The 18,974-nt window shown below is 38.6% G+C and overlaps 1 protein-coding gene across 3 annotated transcripts in view; it reads left to right on the top strand.

Annotated features, from left to right (window-relative positions):
• axo (axotactin) overlaps positions 1–18,974 on the top strand; it is a 296,029-nt gene that overhangs the window by 262,691 nt on the left and 14,364 nt on the right. The window contains exon 20 of one of the 3 annotated variants that reach the window (XM_067787400.1): positions 12,425–15,693. The exons of the other annotated variants lie outside the window; for them this stretch is intronic. Within the exon in view, the coding sequence (XP_067643501.1) occupies positions 12,425–12,718 (294 nt within the window). The 3' untranslated portion in view covers positions 12,719–15,693. Of the gene's footprint in view, positions 1–12,424; positions 15,694–18,974 lie in introns of those variants that run through there. 3 annotated transcript variants of the gene reach the window in all.

Here is an 18,974-nt window from a genome sequence, read left to right as displayed (position 1 = left end):
TTAATGTAGATATTGTAACGAATTTACTGCAATTCCCCTTAACGTTCGTATCGTTAAACTGTTGAATAAATAACTCCACTATTGAATAATGGAAAAATGGCCTTTATTAAAGTACTTCACAATAACACTTATACTTTGTAACTAGCTTGCTTAATAACCAAACTGACTGATAGCTTAAATGAAACTGATCTCTCGCCTCCACTGTTGTCGCCCTTTTATACTGTCCGACCTCCTCGTTGCATATTTCTAGGCTTTTCTAATTCTAGAACTTACTAGTTAGTTATAAATTTCTCAGCCGCAACTACAGATGTATAATTTTTATAGTTTCTCTCATATCCTATGCGCTTGTATGTGTGAGCGACACTTCAACAATCACAATTGCATACCTTTAGGAGCATTTCAGATAATATATCTGCATGTGCTTGTGTGTTGCTTCTCCGTCGCGTGTACGCGTATGTGTAGACATAATGATTGAATTATTGATGTGAATTCACGTCACCGCTTAGCATCGGCCTAGAAATGGCAGTACCCCTTAATGCCGCCAACATTCGTAACACTGCCCTCCACTTAAGTCTGATCGTCCCGATCAGACAAATCTCTCGATCTAAACGTTGCCAGCCTTTCCATATGGACCACTTTCTTTTTGGTTCGTGGTTTACCGATGGTTTGTATGCGGTACACTACATCGTTGATCCGTTTTACAACTTTGTATCGGCCTTCCCAATTACACTGCAATTTCGGGGACAAACCTTTTTTACGTTGTGGGTTGTATAACAGCACCAAATCTCCTTCCTGAAAACCTTCCGAATTAATTGCTTTATCGCATCTGGCTTTCGTCTTGTCACTCATAATCTTTGTTCGTTGCCCTATCAGATCACGTATTTCTCTTAGCTCTTTTTCCAAATCACCATTGGATTTCTTGATATTTCTCTCCGCATTGGCATCTATCCCAAACTTCAAATCAGCTGGCAGTCTAAGGTCATTGCCAAAAATTACGTTTTAAGGGGTTTGGCCCGTTGTCTCATGCACTGCTGATCGGTAAGCCATCAAGAATAATGGTATGCGGGTATCCCACTCTTTATGATACTTGTCTATTACTTTCCTTAAGTGCTCCTCCAATGTTCTATTGAATCGTTCTACCATACCATCGGATTGGGATGCAATGCAGTTGTCCGTGTTTTTCCAATGCCCAATGATTTGCATATTTCCTGGAACACAGCTGATTCGAAATTCCTGCCTTGGTCAGAATGTAACTCCATTGGTACACCATACCTTGCAACCCAATTGTTTATAAACACTTCTGCTAATGTTTCCGCTTCTTGATTTGGGATTGGGTATACCTCTGACCATTTGCTGAAATAATCCATAACTAACAGTACATATTTGTTTCCGCCGTTGCTAGTAGGAAATGGGCCAGCGACATCCATAGCGATCCTTTCAAATGGCGCGCCTGAGTTAAATTGCTTCATCTGGCCATGACTTCGGGTTTTGGGCCCTTTCGCTCTGCTGTAAACCTCGCAGTTCGCAATCCACTCAGTGACTGACTGACGGCAACTAACCCAATAGAATCTCTGTTTAATCTTCTCGAGCGTCTTTGTGATTCCAAGATGACCTCCGCTTGGACCATTATGCTGCTCGCTGAGCACGTCAGGAATCCTCTTTCTGGGAACAACTATCAGTTTCTGTTTTCTTTGACCATCCTCACTCTCCCTTACTCGATGCAAGCAACCGGATATCAATTCTAAACTGTTCCACTGTGCCCAATATGACTTCGCAATGGGACTAGCTGACACTTTCTTAGTTGTTCCTTGTCCCATTCATCCGCACACGTTATAGTCATTAGCCGGACATATATAATGTCTTCTTTAGCCTCGGCCTTTGAACAGTGCTTGCATTCCAAACTACATGGTCTTCTTGTCCTTCCGGATTACGGAACTGCAGAAGCCATTTTAACGCTGCGTGATCTGTCCTGACACGGAATCGCTGGCCGTAGAGTTATATGTGAAAATGTTTAATGCACTCTACCAATGCCAACAGCTCTCTCCGCATAACGCAGTAGTTCCTCTCTGGTTTTCCAATCGAACGGCTGTAGTATGCTGTCCTTCGACCAGTTGTGATAAAACGCCTCCTATAGCATATCCACTCTCATCTGTGTCTAGAATAAATGTTGCTCCTGGAATCGGATATTCTAACATTGGGGCAGTGCACAACCGCTCCTTCAATTTTTGAAAAGCCACCTGCTGCTCCTTCTTCCATTCAAAAGCTTTATTTTTTCTTGTAAGCTCATGGAGGCTATGGGCTACGCTGGAAAAATTTGGTACAAATCGGCGGTAATATGTGCACAGCCCAAGGAAACTTCTCAATTCATGTAGGTTCTGTCGTCTTGGCCAATCCTTTACAGCCTCTATCTTTTCGTTTGCACTGCAGATTCCCTCCGTCGTTACCTTGTGACCTAAATAATTTACTTCCTTTTTAAACAGCGCACACTTTTTGGGACTTAACTTCAGACCAATGCCAGCTATTCTCTGGAAAACTTCCTCCAAGTTCTTAAGATGTTCATCAAAGTTCTTGCCCAATACGATGATGTCGTCCAGGTACACCAAACATATTTTCCAATGTAGACCTTTCAGTACCTGGTCCATGAGTCTCTCAAAAGTAGCTGGTGCATTACAAAGTCCAAAAGGCATCACTGTAAATTGCCAAAGGCCATCACCGACACTGAAGGCTGTTTTCTCTTTATCTTCCTCCTTCACCTCAACTTGCCAGTATCCGCTTTTCAAGTCCAGTGTGGAAAACCATTTCGTACCAGATAGCGAGTCCAGAGTGTCGTCATTTCTTGGCAATAGGTAGCTATCATTTTTCGTAACGTCACTCAACTTCCGGTAGTCCACGCAAAACCTCATTTTTCCATCCTTCTTCTTTACAAGTACTACCGGTGAGCTCCATGGACTAGCTGATGGTTCGATGACACCGCTGTCGGTCATTTCTTGTACGATTTGACTACAACTTCCCGTTTCGCCAGTGGAACACTACGAGGCGCTTGACGTATCGGCCTCGCGTCTCCAGCGTCAATTTGATGTTTCACAACATTGGTGCGGCCTGGTTTGGAACCATCCTGGTCAAATATGTTCGCGTACTTTAGGAGCAGTTGTTTTGCCTTACTCTGATAGGCTTCCTCTAGCCCCTGCGTCCATGCCGTGATGTCATTTGACAGATCAGTATTACTAAATGAAACGTGATCCTGGAGCTGTTCACAGTTAATAACTACTTCAGCCTCTTGGCATCTTCCCAAAATAGCTCCTTTGGTCAAATTGAATGGTGACTTGAACTCATTGAGTACTCTTACCGGAATACGTCCATCTTGTTTTGTGATAGCCAGGGTTTTTCCTACAAGTATGTGCAGTGCTGATTTGTTTGCTGCTTCGACAACCCACAATTTGTTTGTCCCACAATCTCCATCAACCTTTGCCCAGATGACTGCTTCGGATTTTGGAGGTATTTGCTGACTCTCTTCCACCAGCACTCGTTTATTACTATAGCCTCTCTCGTAGCCGAAACTAAGTGGCACATCCATGTTCTTATATCGCATCGTCTGGCTTTGCATATCGATCTCGATGCCTTCGTTGATTAAGAAGTCCACTCAAATTATGATTTCATCAACATTATCTGCCACTATACAATTGTGTAGTACCGTGACGTTCCCAACTGCTGTTTCACATGCTACTTCTCCAATTACCTGGGTGTCCTCTTCCGTGGCTGTACGTAATCTTGTTCCAAGCAATGGTCTTATCTTCTTGTTGACTAAATCTGATCGAATGATGGAATGGGATGCACCCGTATCTACAGTCAGTAAACGTTCCTTTCCATCCACATGTCCTCCGACAGTAAGATTGACCTTCTTCCAATTTGTGAGCTAGAGATTATGGGGCATTTTATTGAGGGAGCCAGTTGTCGCCCCTTGCTGCTGACTCGCTTTAGTTTAACGATTGATTGGTCTTGGAGATCTGCTCATCTCCTTCAGCTCTGCGTTTACGACCACCCACATTGTTCGAACTGTTAGGGTTGGTGTTGCAATAACGCGCAATGTGCCCTGGATTTCCACACTTAAAGCATTTGACTGTATCATTATTCTTCTGCTGCGTACCCTTCAATGCTTCCAAAATTGTGTCTACCCAGTCTGGCTTTTCCACTTCCACGCGATGAGCTTTGTACGCTGGTTTACTCAAAAGTGAGGCTGTTTCTTGAGTCAGTGCATGCGATACCGTTTCAGCAAATGTCAGCTTTTGGTTTGCGTATGTAACTCGCTTCGTTTCCACGTCCCGTATGCCATTTATAAAACTCTGGATTTTTACCATTCTCGGTGTATTCCACGGATGCGTCCGCATTTGCGAGATGCGCCAATCTTTCAACATCCGAGGCAAACTCCTGCAAAGTCTCACTCGCTCTTTGGTGACGATTTTGCAACTCAATTTGGAATATCTGTTTTCTATGCTCGCTTCCATAACGTCTCTCGACAGCGGCCATCAATGCTTCATAGTTGTTCCGCTCGCCTTCGGGAATCGTCTGTAGGATTTCGGCTGCTGGCCCCTTCAATGCTACGAATAGAGCTGCAACTTTATCTTCAGCATTCCAGTTGTTCACTGCTGCGGTCTTCTCAACTGTAGCTTAAAGACCTGGAAAGGAACAGAACTGTCAAAGGATGGTGTTTTTATCTTTGGAGTACTTGCTGAATCAGCTGGGCGATTTCATTGCAACTCTTGTATACGACCTCTCAAACCATCCACCTCGGCTTCGATTTTTTCCTCAAACTGCGTTATTTTCTCGTCCATACGCGCTTCGAGTTTTGATGATATACGCGCCTCTTGCGCTTCAAGTTGTACTGTTATGCGTGACTCTTGTTCTTTCAGTTGTGTTTCCATCTTTGATGTAATCTTTGTCGACATTTCTGACATACGCGTTTCTTATACTTCAATCTTCGATGAAATCTGTGCCGACATTTCTGACATACGCGTTTCTTGTGCTTCAACCATCGATGTTATTTCTGACGACATTTCTGACATTTGCGACGACTTGATTTTACTGTCGATGTTTGTGCAGATGTTGCAGCCAAAATCATGTTCAAGTCTGTGTTCGTAACTGTCTGCGATGTTTTGTTTTTCTCTTCAATTTTTGTTGTTGTCTTGTCCCCATCAGGATAAAAGACATACTCGTCCACATCAATTCCTTGCGACTCCATTACCTCTCGTATCCGTGCTTGAAGTTCGAACTTATTGCCGGTTGTATTCAAACCACGGTTCTCCAACTCCTTTTTCAGGTGCTGGATCCTCAATTCACTCAACTTTGCCATGTCCAAGTTGTACTCCCACTCTTCAGAATTTATTCAACAATTCCTCTTCTGACACCAATTGTAACAAATTGACTGCAATTCCCCTTATTTGCAATCTTCTGCTAACGTTCGTATCGCTAAACTGTTGAATAAATAACTCGAATATTGAATAATGGAAAAATGGTCTTTATTAAAGTACTTCACAATAACACTTATACTTTGTAACTAGCTTGCTTAGTAACCAACTGACTGATAGCTTAAATGAAACTGATCTCTCGCCTCCACTGTTGTTGCCCTTTTATACTGTCCGACCTCCTCGTTGCATATTTCTATGCTTTTCTAATTCCAGATCTTACTATTTAGTTATAAATTCCTCAGCTACAACTACCGATGCATAATTTTTATAGCTTCTCTCATACCCCATGCGCTTGTATGCGTGAGCGACACTTCCACAATCACAATTGCATACCTTTAGGAGCGTTTCAGATAAGATATCTGCATGTGCTTGTGCGTTGCTTCTCCGCCGCGTGTACGCGTATGTGTAGACATAATGATTGAATTATTGATGTGTATTCACTTCACTGCTTAGCAACGGCCTAGGGATGGCAGTACCCCTTAGTGCCGCCAACATTCGTAACAATATTATAATCTACACTATTGTTTTCTTCCTGTTATTCGTCCTCTTCATTAAATCATTCTAGTCCTATTTTGATTCACTCTCTTCTCACTTCTTTCCCCATCCCAATGATCCTTTTCCGCTCCATTCATGTGTTCTTCTAACCCTCCCTGCTCTCTGCTTTTTACAATACTTGTACATTCATACCCCTTAAACGCCGCTTCCTTTTCCACTTCTCTTTATTTCGTTCCTCTTCATCTTTCTCTTCCTTGTTGGTGTTATTATTGTAGCGAAAAAGACAATCCCCGAAAGTTTTGGGGAGTGCTATCGATATTCATGGTCCCTTGCCGGATTTAGATCCGGTACGTTGAGGTAACAATCACCATTAATGTACAAGCCAGACCATCTCGGTGTTAACTTAATATGACCATTATGAACTTTCTAGGTCATCCCGCCCTACACCCCCTATGTCCTTGGAACTTGGAACATATTTCTCTTCCCCTTCCTCTTATTTTCCTTACTTTATATCCCTCTCGTTTTCTTCCACATCCTCTCCCTTCCCTGTACTCTTACTTTTCCGTTTGTTCCTACTGTTCTACTTCCTTTTATTCCTCCTCCCTTTTAGTTCTCCTTTTACAATTTTTTCTTATCTTCTCTCAATTCCCCTGATCTCCTTGTCTTTTCGTTTTCCCTTCCCCCTTCTCTTACCTTTTCATTATCTCTCTTTTCCTCTCCCCTTTTTTAGTCTCTCCTGGTTTCTCCTCTTTCGCAGTTTCCCACTTTTTCTATCTCCTTACCACCCTTCCATTTCCACACCTATCCCACTCCTTTTCCCTCTTCATTTTCTTCTGGATTTATATCGTCCGCTCCGATACAATCTCTTTCTTCCCATCCTCGAATGCTCCTTCCTTCTTCCTCTAACTTTAATTTTTAGTGATCTTCTCTCTTTCCAGTTGGTCCCCACATTCTTGTCTTTTTTTCTTCCTCCACTCTCTTTCATAATTCCGCTTTCCTGCCACTCTTCTTCCAAATCCTCTTTTGCTCCCTCTCGCTCTTTTTCCATTCTCATCTTACTATTGCTCTCCGACCTCCCCTGCTCCTCTCTCTATTTCTCTCTGCTCCCTTAGCTGATGAATGTGGTATATTGCCTTCGTAGGTGAATGTGCTCAGCAATAGAAGAGCCTTTAAGTAGTATGCAATGGTAAAATGCTTTCAAATAACTTTATTGATCGATATCTTCGTGGAGCCAGTTGGTACGACACAACCCATGCATATGGTGAATTACTGTCGCTGGCGTATGTGATCCCCAATCGATGGATGCAGCAGCTAGAACACTATCTATGAATACGGTAAACTGTCATTGACATATGTGTTCTACCCTGCTGGAGCCGGTCAATACTTAAAAATAAATGGATTTAACGAATTATGGTTAGCTGGAAAATTGTTACAGAATTTATAAAGCCGACGAGAACTAAAAAATTTAAGAAACAGTGTCGAAAGCGGATCTGAACACGAAACAATTGTAATTGAGATGAACTAGTAGCTCTACCCCCAGTGGGTTATTGGGCTTAGAATATTGTCGCGGCAGTTTTGTATGCCATAAGAGGCGACTAAAATACCCATATGATTCAAGGGGCTGTGTAGCGCAACCCTTTCAAGGCGTTGCCAGCGCAATATATAGCTTATACAACCCAATTGTCAACCGCACCTGCCGTGGCGAATTCGTTTCTTTAGCAGCCGATACTCTAGCGACGAAAAGTTCCTCATGAAACTATGGAGTGGGGGCGGGATGACCTAGAAGGTTCAATGTGGTCATATTAAATTGTTCCCGAGGTGGTCGGGGTTGTACCTTAATGGTGCTTGTTAACGGATCTATATCCGGCAAAGAACCATAACATCGATAGTAGCTCTGGCGAACATGACTTGAGTTGGTGAACCGTCGAATGTGAAAATAATAGTATATTTTTTGATTTAAGCGCTTTCGGTGAGTCCCGCCGCAACTAGTGAGCTTACAAGAAATATACGTTGGTTATTTTTATTTCCGATGACCACATAATGAACTGATGAGGGCCACTAGAGACCGATAGGCGCTGACTTTGCCGACTGTCCTTACTAATGATGTTGTCCATCTGACAAATCCTTTTATTGCACCGTTATATCAAAATTTGGCATAAAATAAATAAATATAAGGCCCGATAACCTCCGAAGAGTTTTTAAGCCGACCTTCTCTACTAATTTGCGTCGTGCTCCTTTTAATTTTTTCCTACAAATTGGCGGGACGGGACCTACTTGTTTTATGGCCACTCCGAACGGCATCTGCAAGACATATGAGTTTTTACTGCGAGCTTTTCATGGCAGAAATACACTCGGAGTGCTTGCCACTGCCGAGGGCCAACGCTTAGAAAAATTGTCTTTTAATTGAAAGACTTTGTTTCTAAAATTTTGATGTTGCGTTTCCCGGGGCGTGAACCCAGGATCTTCGGTGTGCTAGGTGGAGTTTAATTTGAGTTTAAAAAGCTTCTCTGGTGCTACCAACGGGAAAGAGTGCAACAGTTTGCACTGTCAACTTTTTATTGGCTTTGATTTAATGAGACTTACCACAAAATGTGGCGATAGCAAATTGTTGACTTCGATTATTGTTTTTAGAACTTCTCCTTTACTTCTCAATGTATTTGGTATATTAAGATGGCAAACAAAACTGTCACAGCGTATGTAGTGAGTGGGGACTTACGATGTTACAAAGAGTCTTAGGGAATTAATTAGCAGAGCGATTCAAAAAGTTGTACTGAAGAGCTAAATTGAAGAGTTGAAAAAAGTTAACATTTCGATTTTTAAACAACTGAAGTGTACAGTATTTAAAATTATTGCACAATATTATCAGATTGCTATCTACCTGACGTGTCTATGTTTGTTTTTTTTTATAATCACGTTTTTCGTTTGCAAGGATATCTCAAATACATTATTAACTTACAAATTAACATTTGAGTATAAATTTTGCAATATTTGATTAAATTCCCTTCGGTGAAAAAGTGTAAATTTTTTATAACGACTATATCAATAAATAATTTATCTACAATCACATAAACGCATGACACATAAAGCGAACGCCAATTAATTGCATGTCAAAAATAAATATGTGTACACATACGTATATATATGGGTATATCTAGCATTAATTGTACAAATATCATTTTTTTTAAATATGGGAAATATAATTCTACTTGAATGCTGCATGACAACCCAAAACAACATACAATAAAATTTATCGCAAAACAAGATTGATGCTCAGATAAATGAAGCTGCATTCCAAGCATGATTTTTGCGCGCATTTATAAAAGCATAAAAATGTTGGTATGTATGCAATAACCTGAATATGTATGAGCATAAAATTATTGAAAATAAAAGACAACATATAAACAAGTAAATAAACGTAACTAAATGACGTTTTATCGCTGCATTCGTTATCTACAATATAGATTCTGCATACTAGGGATGTTACGGAAGTGAGTTTATCGAAATCGGATGTCGACAAAAGAAAGTTGAGTGAATGACGGAGGTCGAACAAACAATTCAAATAAAATAACGTTAAACGATTCTTGAAGCAGTGTTTGAAGCTAGTATTATGACTTACGAAGCGAATACTTTTACATATAAAAATAAATTTTACTAGGTATGCACGACTTTATTACCTGGTCAATTTTCTAATCAATCTTCCAATCGTCAAAATTCAAAGTCTGTAAATCCAACTTTAAACATATACTTCAAATGATAGCAAATATACAGAGCTGGTCATTAGATTAGGCTCATTCTATACTTACTTACTTAATTGGCGCTTAACCGTCTAAACGGTTATGGCCGTCTAACAAGGCCAGCCAGTCGCTCCTTCGCTCCGCCAACCGGCGCCAATTGGTCACACCAAGGGAGTTTAAATCGTTTTCCACCTTGTCCTTCCAACGGAGTGGGGGCCGCCCTCTTCCTCTGCTTCAATAGGCGGGTTCCGATAGAAACACTTTTTTGGCTGGAGCATCATCTTTCATTCGCATAACATGGCCTAGCCAGCGCAGCCGCTGCGTTTTGATTCGCTGGACTACGTGGATGTCTGCATATAGCTCGTACGTCTCATCATTAAATCTTCTTCGGTACTCGCCATCGCCAACGCGTAGAGGTCCATAAATCTTTCGAAGAACTTTTCTCTCGAAGACTCCCAAAGCCGCTTCACTTGCTGTTGTCACGGTCTATGCTTCGGCCCCATATAGCAGGACGGGTACGATAAGTGACTTGTAGAGTATGATTTTCGTTCGCCGAGAGAGGAATTTACTTTTCAATTGCCCACCTAGTCCATAGTAGCATTTATTGGCAAGATTGATTCTTCGCTGGATTTCAGTGTTGATGTTGTTGCTAGTGTTGATGCTGGTTCCCAAATAAACGAAGTCTTTTACTATTTCGAAATTATCGCTGCCAACAGTAGCGTGATTGCCAAGGCGCATATGCGCTGACTCTTTACTCGATGACAGCAGGTACTTCGTTTTGTCCTTCTATAGTGTCATTCTATAGTGATCCTAAAATGCCTCTTCTTCATCTTACCGAACTTATAGAAAACTAACGTAAAAATTTAAAACAGGAGCATGCTTCTATGTTATTAGGTATCAAGAATGAATCTTTAGAAGTGAACATCATAAACCAAATCAATGCAGTAGAGAAAGGAATGTCCATAAAAAGGGGAAAGAAAGGGGGAAAATATGAATATAACATATAACATATACGTATCCAAAAAGGGCAATTTATGGCATATTTCATCAGAAACATTTAACCAGGTTGAAACCTTATAGAAAGAATGTCCGCACCTTTTCGCGATCATATCGGGGCTACTTTGACATAGATTTTGAATTATTTTCGTAACTTTTTCGGCATGATTTCGGAACCAAATCGATATTATTTCAGCGTCGTTTCAAAGACTATTTCAAAATCATTGTCGGGAACTATTCGGGTTCGCTTTTGTATAATTCAGGTGATCGTTTCGGACTTATTTTTTTGATAATTGATTTGGGATTTTTTCGAAATTCATTTCGGGACCCATTTCGGAGAATTTAAGAATACTTCGGGACCATTCTGAAAAGTGTTCAGAACTTTTTCTGGAACAATTCCATATCGTTTCTGAACTATTTTTGGTTCTTTTTCGGGATAAGTAGTTTCGAAGCCAAATTTCAAAATTAGAGCTCATTTTTGGATTGTTTTCGGGATATATTGCTCTCCTGGCCATTTCGAAACTAATTTGAGATCATTTGGGATCATTCCGGAGCTTTTTTCGGAAGTCTTACGGTATCATTTCAGAATGTGTTCAACACCTATTCTGGAATGTTTTAGGACTATTTAAAATGCTTTCGAAATTTTTTTCAAGTTCGAGAACATTACTTTCAGGAATAACTTATAACTATTCTCTTTTGTGATTTTTTAAGACTATTTCGCAACCCTTTCGATATTTATCCGGGATCCTTTGGGAATAATTTTTCGCCCATTTACGGACTGTTTCGAAATTGTTTTCTGCATAATTTCCATACTATTTCGGAAAGTATTTCGCTACTTTTACCTTAAATTTTAGGAATAATGAAAACTCCCCGTGTACTTGATACTCACTTCTTTTTTCCCTCTTTTTTCCTTTCTTTTTGGTTTCTTAGAATGTGTCGGAGCTTGATTCAAAAGCTATCAAAATCTTGGAGTCTTCGCACCCCTCAGGTTATGAGCTTTTCTGCTTATGTGGTTATATTTTTAACACTGTTTACATAAGCCAACTTCAATATGGGAAATATTTTTTAAGCAGATAAACTAGACATTTTTTAAATGGCTGTTGGTAACCCCTTATGGCGTTTTTTTCTCGAAAAAATTCTACCCTCATATCACACTCTCAAAACAGACAATTTGGGTTAAAAATATAACGAGCATCGCGGCTGTCAGATAGCTGCGTGGACGGAGGTGCCGGGCTCCATTGCGTATGTGACTTTGCAATTTTACTGTAATATTAATAACAATAACTTGGAATAGGGCATTTTACATACTTTAGGCGAAGCATTCGGGTTGCTTGTTCAACCACATCGTAAGTCATAATACCAGCTCAGACGATTTGTTGGATACTGCGTAGCTATTTATGAAAAAATGTTTATGTTAATATGAAATTATTTAAATGGATTAACCCTAACACACTCGTACCCGGGTACCGGTGCGTATAAGTAAGATTGTGTTTGTTTTATTTGGTATAAAACACAAAAATATAAGTGAAGCTTAGATAAGCGCGTTAAAAAGGAAAATTACTCTCAAGGAACAGATCAACTTCAGTTGTTACTCTAATTTAAACAAAATTGTATCAGATCAAACGGAAGTTCAGACATTTCAGAACCGCAATAAAATCTTCGTAACATCCCTACTACATAGATACAACACATAAACTATACAAAGCACACATATAAATTGTATTTATGCTTCAACAGTTTAAAAATCAAAAACAACCAAATAAATTGCAACAACAACAAAAACAACAACAACAACAAAAACTGCAACGACAACAATCACTAAAAGCCAATGCAATGCGCGTCGAACGCAAACCATCGGTTAAACGGCAAGTATCCTGGGGACCACCTACCGTTGCCGAAGCGGATGCGGAAACACTCAAACTCACAATTACACCAAAAAAAGTTTACAAACAAAATGGCTACTATAGCATAAATAATACAAGCACAAATAGTAGTAGTAAAAATAATAAAAATTTTGCGACAATAACATGAAAATGGCGAGAGAGCAACAACAAAAAAATTGATATACAAAACAAAAAGAAAAGATAAATTGAAAGCAAAAACAAATGAGAACTATATACAAATTTTAATGAAAGCAAAAAACTATAAATAATTTCATGCAAGCGTATTTCGATGGAGTCATACAATCATTCTAAAATAATCATGTACACGTATCTAGGAAAAGTGAAAAACAAGAGGATTTCTTGTCATAGATATGTCACATTTATTGTTTATATTTATGTATGTATGTATGTAAGTCATTAAAAGTGCCAAAATCGGTGCTAATTAAATCGAACACCTATTTAAGGTGATATGAATTAAATACCAATAAACAGATCCCGCATTAGTTATATCATAGTTAGCCGAGAAATAAATTTTATCGGCGTGACGTCACGCTTTTGACAACATGTTCCATTACTGACGCAGTGTTCAGACTTTATTCCAATCGGAGTATTTTGCTCCGCTTTTACCTCCTACTATATTTATTACCTCAAAGATTTATTTGGGTCGAGTTGAAAACTAAATAGTATTACTGCGTAATATCTTTTGGTTGAAGTTTTTATTGTATACGTATGAAAAGCTGATGGTTTACAAGTGACGATTGGATGAAATGACGTGAATTCATTGTTTGTGTCTTAGGACGTGTTTATTCACATTTTGCTAACAGTTTTTGTACTTTTTTCGTAAGGAATGAGAAAAGAAGGAGCAAAATGTAGGCAACAAATGTGTTCGGGCGTAATCTGTAAATCCTGCCAAAATTCAATATACAGCACTTCTTGAAGTTGTATATAGAAATTAAGCACGTTGAGTCAGTGAGGTCAGCTAACCCTGTTTTGTGATAACAGTCGCCAATTGGGGGCACCAACCGAGGTCAAATCTTCCTCCAACTGTCTCTCCCAACTCAGTGCCGGTTTTCTCTTTCCTCTGCTTACAAACTGCCGGAGCGTATTCGTTCATCCGCATAACATGCCCTAGCTATCGAAGCCTTTGGGTTTTCAATCGCTGCACTATCGTCATGTCTACGTAAAGCTCATATAACTCATCAGTATACCTCCCTTGGCGGCCACCGTGGTGTGATGGTAGCGTGCTCCGCCTACCACACCGTATGCGCTGGGAAGAATTAGAAGAAAATTTTTCTAAGCGGGGTCGCCCCTCGGCAGTGTTTGGCAAGCGCTACGGGTATATTTCTGACATGAAAAGCTCTCAGTGAAAACTCATCTGCCTTGGAGATGCCGTTCGGAGTCGGCATTAAGCATGTAGGTCCCGTCCGGCCAATTTGTAGGGAAAATCGAGAGGAGCACGACGCAAATTGGAAGAGAAGCTCGGCCTTAGATCTCTTCGGAGGTTATCGCGCCTTACATTTATTTTTTTATACCTCCTTCGACACTCGCCGTCGATATCACGAATAGAACTATATCCCTTCCGGAGAACTTTTCTCTCGAATACTCCAAGAGCCATTTCATCTTCTCTCGACACCTTCCATCATTCCGAGCCATATATCAGGACAGGTATGATGAGTGACTTGTAGAGCGAGAATTTTGTTCGTCGAGAGAGGACTTTACTTTTCAATTGCCTAAAGAAGCACTTGTTGGCAAGACTTATTCTTCGTTTGATTTCTCTACCGACATTGTTTTTGCTTTTAATGCTGCTTCCCAAATGAACGAAATCCTTTACAGTCTCGAATTTATATCTGTCAACAGTGACGTAGCTATAAAGGTCACGATGACAGCAAGTACTTCGTCTTGTCCAAATTTACTGCAACACCAACTTTTTTTGCTTCTTTATCTTCGCCTCCATGTTAGAACAGCCCGGCGGATATCCCGTCATTACTTGGCACCTTGTGATTTTTTAGCCGTGATAATTGGATGCCGGGGAGTGTTTTTCATCATTGGCGATCGGGGTATCGGGTTCGTCTTCCCCCGCATTCTGTACGTCAGTTAACAGGTCGCCATTATCGTTTCTACAGGAATCTGCTCCGGTCGTGAAACCTTCTGTCATTAAAGGAGCATGAAATATGTATGGTTAACCGATTAAATAATAATAATAATATTTTTTTGCGATAAATATCCGGGGAGATAGAATGTGGTGTGTTAATGGGAACATTATTTGGTCTCCTACACGTTTTAGGCCGACTTCGTGTACATCTGGTAAGGCAGATAACATTTTTGCTAAGAAGCATTTTATGGCAAAAACACAATCGAAAGGTCTGCCAAGCCACCAAATCAATTTGATGTTAGTTGTTCGCCCGCTTTCAAAAAGGAAGAAAAAATATACTCCGAAAATTTAATTGTTACTCCGTCGTAGTAACAGTTTTAAATACGCCGAACACCGGTAGCGAAACATGAGAGAAATGTAATAAATCGAAAAATTGCAAAAGCGCTGCGTCATCAAACTTTTTTTTTCAAATTCGATTACAAATACAACAATTCCGGAATGCGGGATCTTGGCTCATTCGATTACGATGAATTAAGTAGCTTAATATAATTTTTTTTTTATATTTTTGAGGATTGAAAGTAGCTTAGATTATGGATTTTTAGTTTTTGAAGTTACTTCTATAATAATAAGAATTATGCGGCAGTTACCCACCAACGTGTGCCGTACGTAAGGACGTTTGTCGTACGAAGCACGTTTGACCGAACTCTCAACCCCGTAGGAATCAATGTGTGCGTCTGTGTACATGTACATAAGATATTTGTGTGTGTATTGTTTACAGATAAGCACTGTTGCCATTGACCATTTTGCATGTATGCTTATGGAAACATCAACTTTTTCCAATTTAATTTTTGATATTGTAAAAGGCCGGAATACTATTAAATAAGTATAAATAGATTAAATATTTATAATCAGCACTTTTACATAATTATTTCGAATTATTTTCACAATTTTTCAAACTTTAATTAGGCGTTTTTGCATAAAATTGCAAACGGTCAAAAATTAGCGCACAAAAGTTTACTAGGCAACTCTGTCTAGTGAGAGAGCGATCAGCTGACACGTTCCTACGGAAAAAATCAAAATTGTTTTGATTTCTAAGTTCCGGGCTACGTACGTACGGGCGTTGCACGTCGGTGAGTTTTCGTTTACATTGCACACTCATAAGATAGGTCGTGTCAGCTGACACATTTTTTCTACGTACGTTCGTGAGTAACCACGGCTTTAGTTTATGCTCTTACGGCGTAATTTACAATGGCAGAAGTACCCGCGCACATATGTTTTAGAATAGGAGTCCATCTGAAGTTAGAGTCTATCTGAAGTTAGTTAATAAAAAATTTACGAGAAATTAAGCTCGATTGGCGCTCACATTGTACTCGCTTTGAAGTATGTATCTACATATATGTATGTTACCTAAACTCCTCAGCTGGATCTGTCAACTTGAACCGTTTTTTTTAATGTAATGCAGCGAACGGAAAAATTACAAACAGAAGGCTGTTTTAGTTTTTCTCCAACGCAAAGTTTTACACTTTAAACACCCTTTGGTAAAAAATTTTAAAAAATCAATGCGAATTTTAAGTGACCTAAAACTTTACTTTATCAAACTAAAATTGATTAAGCCACAAAAATATATACCCAACAAATTCAGAGAGCTCCAAATAAAAGTTCGCAATATACACGAATTACGCTTACACGAATTTTCGATTTGTTTAGAAGACTTTTTTGAGATTAGTTTCCCATCGCTATTTTTCTGTTCGCTGCTGTACATACATACACATTTTTAGTGAATAAAAAAAATAGTTCTTCGTCGTTTCGCTATAGTAGTTTTTAAAGAAGGAACTAACATCGAGTGTGATTGTTCACTCTCAAATTTTTGTAGTTCAGTACTTGGTTCAAAGCTAATTAAGGAATGAGGGAGTGAACAAATAATGGGAGATTTCGCAAATATTCATTTTGACGCCATAGACTCATTGCTAACTGCTGTTCAACATTGTGGATAAAGCAAGTGTGATATCTTATCCATGATGGAATTATAGAAGGTGGCGCATTGCGTGAATTGTGTATCTTATCCGTCAACTGCCTGACAGGATGTTCAATATGGCTACTTTTTAGCATTTTGGCAGCATTTTGACAGGGTGTTCAATATGGCGGCGTAAAGGGCCGGCTATCTGCAGCGGAAGATAGAAAGAGATACAGAATGACACAGCGATAGTCAATTAAAAATCAGGTGATCCATTCTATTTGTAATTTTGACGTCTATGCAGAAGTTATCACACTTGTTTTATCCACAATGGTGTTCAACTTCAATATCAGGCTGATCAAAAAAAATATTCATATTTATCATCTTGTCAAAGCATCGATGCAAAAATATGCCATTTATGACCTTTTTGCCACAAGTTACCAGTAAAAATTTAACAAAATTTTTAATAAAGTAAATTAAAATTTAGACAAGAAGACTTAGAGAACAAATTTTCTTTCTCTACAAACATAAACTAATATGAAAAAAGTGTTTTCTTATATAATCCCGATACATACCAAATAGATAATGTACTCATTTCCTTTAGTAGGTATTATTATTGCATTTTACATAGATTTCATTTTACTCTGCTACATATTCATTAAAATGTCAACATTTTTTTTTTAAATTAACATAATTTTGTGATATTTGATATAAATAAAGATATGAAAAACCAAAGTAAATTATTCGGTTTTATTATTTTCCAACAAAATATAAGTTTTAGGTCTCTCAAAATTTGTATTGATTTTGACAACTTTTTACGAATGGTGTCTTACATTTTCATCCCATGAAGCAAAATGCAAGGCTGTCCCTTATCGTCCGGAAAATTCAGTACTTACATTTTCGCAAATTTTCTCATGGCATTTTCAAAAATATTCAGTTAATATTCTCGAATTTCTGAACTTTTTCGAAAACGTTTTGATATTGATTTTGCATCTGTATAAAGTCATTTGTTTTCCAAGACATAGAGATCGATATCGGATTATTCTGTAATTGGAAGAAGGAAATAAAGAACAAACATAAAAAAATCGTAAACAAGATCGTCCACAGACAGATTTGACAGCTGTGATCTAGTCCCTAGGGATATGACATGTGTATATGAGACCGTGTGGATTAAATTTTGCGGATTTGTTTTAGATTAGTGCATGTTTCAACATTATATAATTCGCGTCATATTTAAAAGAAAATTATTGAATGAGGATGCCAACTAATACGGAGCATTTTGAAAAAATTTTCCGATTTTAAAAGACAATTCATTGCGAAAAAAAATTTGTCTAGGATTAATCCGCAATGAGTCGCAAAGGAATATGCGACTAATGCCAGTTCTGATCTCTTTGTACGCGTTGAACTATTCGCTTTTGTCCTATGAAGAGACTAGTTGCACCAAATTATACCCGAACAGAAACGATAGGACCAATCCCCTTTTTACACTTATGGGAACGAATGAAGACTAATCTCTTTTCTCATCAAATAGTGTTAGTTTTCGTATGGTACGAAGCTATTTACATATTAAGAGAAATTTTAAAACTTGCAAAAGATTGTTAAATACATCTAAGTAGAAAAACTATTTAGTCGCCAACTCATTCCAAGAGATATGGGTCGACGATAATGGAACATGTGGTCCTAGTCATTTAGGTGCGGTATAGGGCTCCGTTTTTTTTTTTTGAAGTAATAATAATCAATCTCCTGTAATCTTTTTTATTTAACTCACTTCGTTGCTGTTTTTTTTTTTATGTTTCTTAAAATGGGCTAGATAGATTTCGAACTAATTCAAACCCTTTTGGGTACGAGACTAGAGAGGATCAAATAAATCAATCGAAGACCACTCTCTTTAGGGATTAATTGCACGATTTTGTGCAGGATTATGTTACGACAAAGTTTTTGTATTGTTTTCAGCAGGATGAGCTAGGAACGATTTTGAAATTGTTTTCGGGATATTATCTACAAAAGTTTTGACTTCTTTGGGGATCGTTTGCTGTCACTATCATTTTGTGTTAATTTCAATACTGTTGTTAGATCATTTCAGAACATTAAAGATACTATTTGAGGTGTATTGCGAAATATTTCGGAACAATTTGAGATGTTTTGAAGAACATTTCAGTACATATTCAGATTTTTTTTTTGAAACTTTTTAGAATTAATATATATTTTTGCTGGCTCGAGGTCAATTAAAAAATAAACACAAGTTTTCTTTAAAAATCCGATATATTTCGGTTACTCCGCGGTAACCGTCCTCAGGGATATAAACTGCAAAATCTATACAAACAAATAACATTATATAAACAAAATATTGATGAAACA

This window comes from Eurosta solidaginis, chromosome 5 (assembly GCF_040869045.1).
Source record: "Eurosta solidaginis isolate ZX-2024a chromosome 5, ASM4086904v1, whole genome shotgun sequence".
Classification (NCBI taxonomy): Eukaryota; Metazoa; Arthropoda; class Insecta; order Diptera; family Tephritidae; genus Eurosta; species Eurosta solidaginis.
Note: the sequence above shows the minus strand (reverse complement) of the source record. Positions and strands in the feature narration are given on the sequence as shown.